At 50.3% G+C, this 12,128-nt stretch overlaps 1 protein-coding gene across 3 annotated transcripts in view; it reads right to left on the bottom strand.

The window, feature by feature from the left end:
• Zbtb7c (zinc finger and BTB domain containing 7C) overlaps nucleotides 1-12,128 on the bottom strand; it is a 328,048-nt gene that overhangs the window by 9,895 nt on the left and 306,025 nt on the right. For all 3 annotated transcript variants that reach the window (XM_085833529.1, XM_085833530.1, XM_021151066.3), the window contains one exon: nucleotides 201-1,424. In XM_085833529.1, coding sequence (XP_085689655.1) covers nucleotides 201-1,408 — 1,208 coding nt within the window. In that variant the 5' untranslated portion in view covers nucleotides 1,409-1,424. The remainder of the gene's footprint in view (nucleotides 1-200; nucleotides 1,425-12,128) is intronic.

The raw sequence follows: 12,128 nt of genomic DNA, 5'->3' as shown, positions 1-12,128 counted from the left end.
ATTGAGAACAGCTTAGTTTCTGAAAGGGGGTTTGAAATCATTGCACCAAGTAACGCTTAGCTCCAAGCAAGGAGCGCGATGTGTGATCTCTCTCCATCCCTTGCCCTCCAATACTCCTCTGGCTATCATCCTATCCGCTTTTGTCCCACAGCCTCTGGCCCCGGCCCCTCCCTCGCCATCTTTTCCCTGCAGCTGCGCACCTGGTGAAGCGGACCTCGCAGATGCTGCACATGTACGGCTTCTCCCCGGTATGGGTCCTCATGTGCCGGGGCAACTTCCCGGCCCCCATGATGACCTTGTGGCAGATGGGGCATTGCTGAGAGGCCTTGGGCTTCAGCTTGCGCTCCTCCACCAGTGGCCAGGGTGGGAAGAGGCTCCCTAGGTGGGTGGCACTCAGGAAGTTGAGATAGGCACCATAGTCATTCTCTGCCTTGATGGGGCCCAGCGGCCCACCGGGCAGGTCAGGAAACATGTCCTTGAAGAAGTCGCTAGAGAAAGAAGGGGGTGGGGGCGGGGCCAGCTCCTCTTTCTCCTCCTCCTTGATTTTGCGGTTCTTGATGACTAGATCCAGTGGCCCACTGTCCACAGGCTGCTCAGGCAGCTGTGCAAAGGCAGCAAAGTCACCTGGCCAGAGGTGTGGGAAGAATTCCGGGGCAAACGGAGATAAGGAGGGTCTTCTGTCGGGGATGTTGGCTTTGGGGTACAAGTTCTCCCTCAGCAGAGATTCAATGGAGAAGTCCCGGATCACTCCCAGATGGCCAGGGCTTCCGGGCTGGAAGGAGTCTGGGAAGTCCCTGGGTGTGTCCGAATAGTCCTTCTCTGTGAGATGGTCTGTCTTGGAGGGGCTTTGGGGACAGGTGATGTCCTGGGGGTCAGGCAAGTTTTCCTGGTCGGCAAAGTCCTCTGTGTCATCCTCCTCCTCCTCCTCCTCCTCTTCCTCCTCCTCTTCATCATCTTCATCTTCATCATCATCCTCCTCGTCCTCCTCCTCCTTGTCATCCTCCTCACCGACGCTGCCTCCGGGCTCCATGATCTCCAGGCACACATTCACGATGCACTGGATCTCCAGCATCCTGGCCGCATTGAGGATGTGCTTGACGTTGGAGGCGGTGATGGTGAGCGTGGAGGTGTAGGCAAACTCCAGGATGGCGGCCAGAGCTTCGGGCTGGACAAAGTCGATCTCATAGACGTAGGGCTGGCTGGCCAGGCTCCCGGCTGTGAAGAGCTTCTTGAAGTATTTGCTGCAGGCCGCCAGCACCGAGCGGTGTGTTCGGTACTCTTGCTCCTGGACCACCAGCAGCACGTCACACAGCAGCCCCGCGTGCCGCTGCTCGTTGAGGCTACACAGCACCTCGCTGCTGTGGTTAGGGAAAGGGATGCCGATCAGCTCATCAATGTCATTGGCCATGTTCTCAGCCAGAGCCCTGCAGGGACACACAGAGAGGGAGACCAAATGAGCACAGCGGGCTGGGGACTTAGCTCCTAGATCAAGCCTTACCTGTAGGTCACAACCCGGCTCAAGCTGGGGTTTTTTCTCTGAGCCTTAAGACTCTTGGAGTTGGGCTGGTGAGATGGGTCAGCAGTTAAGAGCACCAACTGCTCTTCTGGAGGTCATGAGTTCAGATCCCAGCAACCACATGGTGGCTCCCAACCAACCATAATGAGGAAACTAATAAAAAAAATCTATGGGCCAGAGTGAAAAGGGCTGTAGTGAACAGGGTCAGAGCAAGAGGGAGAAGGGAAGGGAAGGGGAGAAAAAGACTCTTGGAGTTAGCATCAGCTGCTTAGGAAAAGCCACCTAGACCTCCTGACTCAGAGAATTCTGCTTTGTTAATACGGACTCTCAGGAGGGGGTGGTCCATATTACAGCACCTACGGATTTGTGAGCCATCGCACACTTTGCACAAGCTACCAGGAAGTCACAACTCAACTTTGTGACCCATTTCCAGTGAGTGATCAGAGGCACGGGGGCATACAGTTTATCTCCTGACCTTGCTTCTGACTTCTGGCTTCACTGTGTCTGACAGAGTGTCTTTCATTTGCAGGTCAGCAATTCCTAACCTTAAAAATCCCTAGCATTCTACGTATGTACACACAAGCCTGTATCTCTTGTAATCAGATACTTGAAGTCGGTATAGATGTGAGTACTCTGTGGGTTACTTTCTCAGGTCTGGCTGGTTAATCTCACAGCTCTTCAAACCCCGAAAGAGACCGAGTCTGAGGCTTCGTGATGTCATGGATGGTCTCTGACTTACAGTGATTTGGCATTGGGCTTTTGACTTCATGGTAGTATGAAGGGTGCTCATTTGGTCATTCCTTAATCCTTTCAGTACAGCAAGTCAACAAACTATAAAATGTTTCATATTTTTATTATTAACTTGGTTTGTATTCGATGATTTTGCTTAGCTGTTGGCTAATGTAGAAGCTCTGAGCACTTCCAAGGTAGGCTTTGGCAGAAGTTCAGGCATAATAAATGCATCTTTAAATCTTAAAATTTATTATAATTATTATTGTTATTATTATTATTTGGTTTGTGTGCATAGGCCACATGGTTTATGTGGAGGTCAGAGGATAACTAAGTTGTCTCCCTCTCTACCTTTATGTGGTTTCAGGGATAAAACTCAAGGCTAAGTTGAAAAGTAATGGCCACTCCAAGAGCAGATAAGGCTGAGGAGAAAATGAATTACTCACATGTTGCGAGGGGAGGCAGAATGGTCGGACCTCTCTGAAAAGCACCACAAGCATTTTTAAACAGCTAGCTACCCAACGACCACCCGAGCCAGCAGTGGCAAATCCACCTCTGAGACAGTTAGTCTGCACAAGAGCTAATAGCCCTGAACCGAAACCTGCAAGACTCTTCATTAGGTGGCTGGCTGAGCGTGCTATAGACTCTGTTTGTTGGAGTCCCGCTCACCAATGAAAGGGAATACTGTGATACCCTGATCCACTCAGCAGCTTGGATGGAGCTCCAGGGAGTCCGAATGAGAGAACAGAGCCAGTCCCCAGACACCTGCTTCCCGTGCAGCACCCTTGAAACTGCCACTTCCTAGAGGCAGAGCATGCATGAGGGTTCTCAGAAGCAAGCAGGGGAGTACTTGAGGGAGGGGAGGGGGCACAGGTGGGTGTGGGCCTTGTGTGCTGATGTGTTCTGTGTCTCATTCATAGCAGTATGGGTATCTTGGATATGATACTGTGCTGTCATTTGGAAAATGTAGCATGAAAGGGAGGGAGCCAGGTGGAGGGTACCGGCGATTCTTCTGTGTTTTCTGCTATAAGCCAGTGTGAAACTATCTCAAAAGAGAAAGTCTTACTTAAAAGAAGCAAATGATACAAAATAGCTTAGGACAGTCTCTGTGGCTTATACTGACTGGTTTTGTGTGTCAACTCCACACAAGCTGGAGCTATCACAGAGAAAGGAGCCTCCCTTGAGGAAATGCCTCCATTAGATCCAGCTGTAAGGCATTTTCTCAATTAGTGATCAAGGGTGGGAGGTCCCCTTGTGGGTGGTGCCATCCGTGCACTGGTAATCTTGGATTCTATAAGAAAGCAAGCTGAGCAAGCCAGGGGAAGCAATCCAGTAAGTAACATCCCTCCATGGCCTCTACATCAACTCCTACCTCCAAGTTCCTGCCTTGTGTGAGTTCCTGTCCTGACTTTCTTTGGTGATGAACAAAGAAAGTCAGGACAGGACTTATGTGGAAGTGTAAGCTGAATAAACCCTTTCCTCCCCAGCTTGCTTCTTGGTCATGATGTTTTGTGCAGGAATAGAAACCCCGAGTCAGTGGCTGAATACCAGGTGTGTCTTTCAAGGCTGTCCAGCTACAGGAGGGTACATTTGTAGGTGGTTTGAATGGAGCCTGCCAGGCTGCCCTCTGAAGCCTGGGTCAGAATGGAGACCTCAAGTCCTCAAACTGTGTGTAATTTTGAATGTGTGGAGGTAGGTTCAGCCTGACTTCTGTGCATGGGCAAGGGGAACTGAGGACACCTGTCTCAGGGCTCCAGCTCTCTGCCTCAGATGGTCAGGACCCCAAGAAGACTGGGAGGACAAGGCAGGACCACCTAGCTTAACAACAGGTTTCTCAGATGAGGACTCAGGCCCACCATCTTTGCTCAGGCCCTGGCTCTCCTCTGATTGTCACTGTAACTTCTGTGTCTTCAGTGAGACGCACTGAGCATGTGGGGTAATCACACCAATGGGAGAGAGAGGTGCTGAGATCCGCACCTGCGGCTTGGCTCCCTGGGTCTGCTTGACCACACGTTCCTGCCTCATAAAGGTAACCAGGCATGGGCAGGACCTTCCCTGTCACATTCAGAGTCTTAGGGATACTTGAAGGGGAGGGAACTCCCCAGGGAGGCACAGGTGAGTTGTCCTGCTTTCTATGGAGGCTAGGCAGGCTGGAGCAGGTTCAGGAACAGTGGACCACCTCAACCTTTCTCACAGTTTTGGGAAGGAGCTTCTCCCTCATTCCTGGAGAGACCCCTGCTAGCTCTCCAGGCAGCTTCCTGCCTCTTCTCAGTAGCCCCTTCCAGGCTGTTTTGGCAATGTTCTGCCAGTGAAAGAGAACAGAGGGGAGGGACGGGATATGGGACTTCATCAGGATTTCCAAGCCTTTTTTTTTTTTTTAATAGAGTCTCCTGATATCCATACTGGCCTTGAATTCTCCAGCTTCCACCTCCTAAGTACTGTTATTCCAGGCATGTTCTACTATGCCCAGTTTTATGGGGAACGGTATGCATGCTAGGTAAACTACCAATTGAGCCACAACCTCAGCCCAGCCCACCTTCTGAACACAGCTGTGGGCTTGCGCACACCTAGAAGGGCATGTTGTGATCCACACTCCCCTCCACTGTGCTCCAAAGAGCTTGCTGCAGCTCCATTCTCCAAGCCCGGCTCCGCTTTCATACCCCAAGCATTTGCTCACAATTTGTTCCTGGCAGAACACTGGACAGCATACATGTCCCAGGTAGATCCTATGCACTCCGATGTCCCACTCACACAACCCATCTCCACCCCTCAAATCAGGCACCGAGTCCCTCTCTAGTCTTTGATCTTCAGCACTTTGCTGATGCTGCCCTTTAGCTTAGCTGCCTCTGTACTGTCATGTGTGAAAGTCTCGCTGGGCATCCCTGCTAGCTCCTAAGCTGGAACAGGGCACACGGAGCCATTAAAAGCTCAGCACTCAGCTGGCACATATGTAGTAAGACTCTAGTAAGGACTGTCCTTATTAGTGCTGAAATTACTCTTGTGTAGGTTTTTCACTGTAATATAGTGTTCAAGGGGATCTGAGAAGGTTTGGGCTGACAACTGACCTCCAAAGGAGGTCATGAAAGACGTTGTTGTTTCAGCCTTGCTTTCTTGGGTCAGAAGGAGGCCATGTTGGGAGGATGCCCAAGCAGCATTGTGAAAAGGGTCATATGGCAAGGGACTGAGGCTTCCCAACAACAACCATGCCACTTGACAGCTGTGCAAGTGACCCAACTTGAGTGACCCTTCCAGTCCCCCATCAGACCATCTATCATGGCAGCCCAGGTGACATTTTGACTACACACAGTTGCCTGAGAGACAGAACCAGAGCTACTACTGAAGCTTTGATCTATAGAAGATGCAAAACAATAAGTGCTCGCTCTCACCTTAGCCACTCCATTTCAGAGTTTGTTACATGAGGCAGACAACTGACTCTGACAAACCACTGTTTGGTTTATAGATGCTATAGGTCTGGGACTTTTATTCTGACGTTTTCTGATAGATGGCAATTCTATGTGTGCGTGTCAAGAAGTCCACATGAGAGTGAATTTATTGGAGAACCAACAACTTGCTCTAATTCCCACAAAGCCACCCTGTGAGTAACTGGGTCCTGAGCCTCAGGGAGGAACAGCCTTGCCCTCTAAGTGAATGCCAAGGTTGGTGGAATGCTGGAGAATGAGTGTTCACAGAGAGCCACAGTTTTGTTTACTGAGGACTTACACTATTAAACTTAACAATGGTTGGAAATGCATCTCAGGTTCTAGGGTATCCCAGAACACAGTCTTGAAAATACTTATACTGTCTAGGTTTAGGCATTAATTGTTCAATTTTTACTGTTTCGTTTTGTTTTGTTCTGTTTCAGTGTTGAGTTGAACCAGCATCTGGGACATGCTGGACAAGTACTCTACCACTGCTACATTTCATACATTACATAAAATGTTCTATATTCATATTATTATTGTGTGTAATAAATAGGTAAATATTTGATAAAATACATATAAACATCACCCACAGTAACTGGAGGTTTATCACTTTCTCACACAGTCTTATTAAATCTTGCCTTATCTACTTGAAGACTATTGTTTGGCCATACAAATTCATCCGTTCTCAGGGAGAACTCCCTCCTCTGCCTTCTTCTTCTTCACGAGCCAGAGCCCGTGACTGGGTGTGGCATTTTGTCTCACTGTGTGTTGAGTAGATCTAAGCCCTCAGCTGGGACACGGAGTGATTCCCAGGCTGCTGAGCTTGTAGAGCAATGTCTCCTTTGGGATCTAGAATCATGAAGATATGGCTGTGGTTACATGGCTTTAGAGGCCTGTCTCTCCACCTCTCATGTGTCATTGGATGACTGCGAGAGATCTGGTGACAGACATGACCAGGAAAAGCTTGGGGAGGGTTTGACAAGCTGGTGGCCTTGACACCTCTTGTTCCACTGGCTACTTCTTACTGCGTTTTGGTTCAGGGTCTTGTTCTACTCCTGGAGGAAGGGCTGGACTCATGGTAGCTCAGGGGTATTTTCTCTAGACAGAAGACTAACCTCAGGGTGCAAGCTGGGAGGGGGGCACTGTGCTCAGGGGCCCTCCCTCCTGTGGTGGTTTCATTGTCTCTTTGGGAAGAAACACCTATGTTCTGGGAGCTTCATCCAGCGACCCTGAAGTTCCTTCCCATGCCTTGGTGAGCTAGCAGAAAGCAGCATCCCAGAGGGGAAGCCATGCCCCTCCCCCACCTTCTCACCCAAGCTTTGCACCCCTCCACCCCAAACCACATTTTCTTCACCCAAGCCAGGGTGATGATCAAAGCCAAGAATAACCCAGAGGGAAGACAAACACACGTACATGCAGATGCACAGCCGCAAGCAGAGGCTTGATAAGAACCGTAAGCTTCTAGAGGGAAGGATATAGCACAGTGGATTAGGAAGAAAGGATGCAGGAGAGAGTGGGAGAAGAGCTCAGGTATGGGGGAAAAAGGTAATTAGGCATGATTACCATTCTAAAGCACGCCAGGCCTAACTTAGCAAGTCCTTGTTCCCTGCTGCAATGGAAGTTTCTAGAATCCAGATGGGCCCAAGTAGTAGATACTCAACTATCAAATGAGTCTTTACTCTCTCAGAGAAAACTGCTTCTGTCAAAGGCATTCACCCATCTCCAGTAGCCATCACTGACAGCCACACTAACCACTGCCATCACTTACCAAGTGTCTGTCACACCTGAGTCATCCATTGCAACGCTAATCCTCTCTCAGCTGCACAACTGTCAAAGGCATGTGTTCTTAGTATCGTTCACAATGCTCAGATAAAGGAGCAGCCAAGCAGAGGCTGAGAGATGAGCCCAAGGCCACACAGATGGCAAGTGTCTGCACGATCTGAGCCCAGTTGTGTTGCAAGCCTTTGCCCTCTGCCATGCAGAAGCCTACCACATCTAGTCTGGGGACAGAGAAATCGGAACTTTTCTCTCTGAAGGATGACAGTCTCTTACTCAAGGGTTTGATTTGAGTCTACCAAGAGGGATGTGTATCACATGACTGAGACCCACACTTGTAGATAGCTAAGGGGGTAGGAGGCTCCGAGCCCTGTGAAAGGAGAGGTGTGGACAGAGAGGCATGAGGCCCTGTGGGTGCTCAACCAGAGGTCTTTCTAGGAGCAAGGCCTTATCTGAGAAGTGGGGAATAGAGGGGGATTTATGGAACCCCACAATAACCTACCCCATTTGAATCTGGAAGGTTTTGGATTTCTAGAATTCCCTTCCAAAAATGTGTTTAACCTGGATCCTGCGGGTCCTCAGACAGCTTGTCCTTAGAGGCACCCAATAGAAGGAGTTCATCTGCTCAGGACTCATGGCAGTCTCTGGGACTTCTCCTGGAGAGCTTTCCTCCTACACACAGGGGCTGTATCTCATCCAATGGTTGTGAGGACCCAGGGAGGTATGCCTGCTTTCTGGAACACTGTTGGCAAGTGTGAGCAGAGTGGAATCCAGAAAGAACAACTTCTCTAAACAGGAGTCTTGGGTAGATGAGATTGGTCCAGGAGTCAATCTACCCTCATAGCTTTCTTTGTGAAGGCCTCTGTTCTTAAGGCACCTTCTTACAAGACCTTCTGAGAACAGTCTCTCTGATCATCCCTGGCATGCACCAGGCCCCATCACCTCTTTCTCGTCTCAGGGACTCCTAATCCAACGAAGCAGGCAGGGCTTGGAAAAGCATGTCCATTTTGCAGATCAGGAATATGAGGCCCATGGGGGAGCCAGCTGTGTGTTAATGCCTAAGGCTGCCTAGCCCCTGTTAGACTGCAATGCCCTTGACTTGTGGTGGACTGCCTGGCTAACAGGGGACCCTTGCTGGCATTCCCTTGCTGGGCACATTGCACATGTGGCTGTCCTTGATTCACTAATCTTAGAAACAGGGAATTGAGAATATAGAAGATGTAAGGGAACAGGCTGGTCTAGGGCAGCAGGCACACTATGTTCTTTACAAGACCTGTTGCTCCTAGGATAACTTGGTGTAGGGCAGACTCTGTGTTTTCTATGTCTGTGTCATTCTAAGGACACCGCCAAGCCATGACTGGGTAGATGCTACATGCAGAAATCAGCTTGGCATGGTGTGGGCTAAGCCTCAAGAGCTCCCCACCCCTCTCTTAGGAGGCTATTGGCAAGAAATGGCTCCGGTAGGGGAGGAGAGTCGGTTTTCTCTTTTTTTTTTTTTTTTTTGGTTTTTCGAGACAGGGTTTCTCTGTATAGCCCTGGCTTTCCTGGAACTCACTTTGTAGACTAGGCTGACCTCGAACTCAGAAATCCGCCTGCCTCTGCCTCCCGAGTGCTGGGATTAAAGGCATGCGCCACCACGCCCGGCGAGAGTCAGTTTTCTTTAAGGGTGGCTCCTAGTAGGTTGACCATTCTCCAATGGATCGCTCCACACCCATGAGTTTCAACAGTGGGGATAGGAGGCTCAGAGCCCTGTGATAAGTTAGACTTGGTGGGTTATTTAAAAAAAAAAAAAAAAAAGACGGGAGGGGATGGGAGCTAGAAAGTGATCCGAGAAGAGTTAAGAGAAGGAATGGAGAAAATATGATAAATATGTATTGTCATGGATGTATGAAATTCTCAAAGAACAAAACCACTATATTAAAACCAACTAGTAAATCGACTTTAAAGAGATTGGCCCAGAGAAACAAAGCGATATCAGCAATAGACGTGGGACAACCCCAGCATTCTGCCGTGGGACCCCAGACATTTGAACACAGCCTTGTCTGCCACTCTCGAGACCTTTGTTTTTAAATTCATTCTGGTCACATTTTCTACGGGCATTGTGAGGCTCATTTGCTGGGATTTGAGAATCACACAGCTAGAAAACTGTGGAGGGCCACCGTTTCCTTGTCTGCGGCGGCGGTGGCGGCGGCTGCCGTGGTAGTGTGACTTGGGAGACAGTTCTGCTACTCTGCTGGGCAATGCGAGTGCCTCCCCGAGTGCTGCTTAGCTCAGCAAACCTGAGCCTCAGCACGGTGTTGCCCTCTGCCAATCCCCTGGGCAGGCGGCCCAGCTAGCAGGTTTCCTCTACCCCCACCCTGCCTGTCTCCAGCTCCTAGCTCCTCCATGCCCAGCCTTGGAGCATGACAGCCACCTGGTGGGATTAGTGGTTGTTGTGGGGGTGGGGGTGGGGGCAGATGGGTGCTATGCAGGGGCAGGTGCAATGTAGGTTTCTTTGGAGACCCAGGAGTTGGACAGTGGCTGTGCCCTTTGAGTAGGCCTTTACTCTCCATAGTTTTCAGGCACAGAAGTAGGTGGTGGGCTAGCAGGGAAGGAGGGTGAGGAGTCCTGGCTCAGGCCATTTGTTCTGGGTGTGCCTCAGCCTGGCTTTGGAAGATTCCCCAAGCAGAATGGCTACACCCCTGAGCCCCAGGATGCCCCTAAGCCTCGGATGCCCCAGAGGCTGGGGCCAGACATGTAGGCTGGGAGGCTGGGCAGAGCTACTTCAGCTTCTATTCTGTGCCCCACCTGTTGCAAGCACCCTGGGCAGAGTGCCCACACTGGGTGAAGCCAGCCACACCTGCTCTGCCATCTTGCCAGGACATGCCTAGAGCCACAGCCTGCAGCCTGCAGCTCAGCCGGGCCTGTGCAGCCCCCTGGGCTTCAGAGCCATCACACTTCCTTAGATGCCCTTCCCATTGGATACTGTGCGCCCCCTTTCTCCCTTGCCATGCCAGAGCTATAGTAGAGGCAAGACCCAGGAATCAGGTACTGCTTGGTTTTCCTCCCATACATAGGCAGGTTTTGCATGAAGGCCTTGGGTTTGTCTCCTGTGATAGGCACCCAGTACTCATTTCATGCTCTGCTAACCCCAAAATTAAGGACTGTTGAGACTCATACAAGAGCACTGCCTCACATCCACACTTCTTGTGGATTTTCCTAGGGCCTCTTTAGACAGAGGACTTGGACAGAGTACACGGTAAGATGTGTACGTTCCTGCAATCCTTGCACTTGGGAGGTAGAGGCAAAAGCATCTCCGGTTCCAGCCGGTTTGCACTGTGAGTTCAAGCCAGCGTGCAATCCTGCCTCAAAAAGAGAAATGGAGGCAGAGATGGAGACGCACACTCATGGAAGCTCTCACTCACGGAACTCACTGAACGCTGGGGATCACAAGCCCTGCCCCGGGCTCCATCCACTGTGTCTAGCTGAACCTTCCATCAGTTCGTCCTACCCCCACCATCACCACCTCTTGTTCTGCCTCCCCATCTACTCCACACCTGCCTTGCCTTTGCAGATCAAGTGTGCCCCCCTTCAAACTGGGCTTCTTTGTTATTTCTTCAACCTTGACTGATTACAGGTGGGGAAGGGTGGAGAGGACAGCCATTTTCTTTGAAGAACAAGTTGCACGTCTATTTCTTTTCATTCAGAATAAAGAACTCATTACTCGTGTTTATTACAGGTGATCACCCCAGCCAGAAAACTCCTTGGGAGGCTCTTAAAACCTTACTACATCTCAAAAATCTAGACAATGAAACAAATCACCTGCATCTACAGAGAGTTCCACATCAGCGGCATGATGCTGACCCATCCCAGGGTACTTGACTGTCTGTTCTGGCAGGCACATGCAGCTGTCCAGATGGATAACTGGTCCTAGGAGCACCACTCCTGTGTACCATCTCCATCCCTGCTTCAGGTTCTCAGTGTGGAGGCAGGGGACTGGCCAGAAGGGACAGCTGTGTCAAGCATGTCACAGCCAGAGCTGAGGACGTCAGAGTATGAGGAGGTGAGGCTGACAGTCCAGGTGTGCCCTCAGTGGAGAGGGTCCTAATCCCTCTTGGGCAGGGACCATACTTAAATATCCCAGATCTGCTCTGTGATAGATTAATGCTGTGACCCTGGACCAGACAAGTGTCTCTTAGAGCTCCACTGTTTTCTCTGCTAGTCTAGGAGGTTGTGAGGTCTGGTGGTCCTGTGGCACCCTCCAGATAACCTGCCATTTTGTTTACATGGTGGGTCCTTTCATTCCCAAGTCATGACTAGCTCAACTTTGGATGTTGGGGTGATGGTGGTAGTGTGGGGTGTCTCTCAATATGAGTTTCCTCTGACTTGACTTTCAGGAACTCCTGGCAGGTCACACAGAGCTGTAAGGATGAGCACATTTGATACATTTAGATGAGTGTGGTACACAGCCAAGGTGACATGTCATTTGACCATGGGGCTCCACCAGTGATAACAAGACTAGCTGTACTTCCTCCTCTGCCTAGAGGAAGGGTAAGAAAGTGTGCGTCTACTTCCCTCCTCATAGTGGTCAAGGGTGTTTGCAGAGCTGGGGGTAGCTGCTTCTTTCAATGGGCAAAAGTTTGTTGTGAACAACCCCAGCTGTGTGGAACAGAGGCACAGACAGGGACACCAACATGCTGATCCCA

The sequence above is a fragment of the Mus caroli genome, unplaced genomic scaffold, assembly GCF_978045245.1.
Source record: "Mus caroli unplaced genomic scaffold, Mus_caroli_1 scaffold_19, whole genome shotgun sequence".
Lineage (NCBI taxonomy): Eukaryota > Metazoa > Chordata > Mammalia > Rodentia > Muridae > Mus > Mus caroli.
The sequence above is the reverse complement of the archived record's forward strand: the minus strand, read 5'-3'. Positions and strand labels throughout refer to the sequence as shown.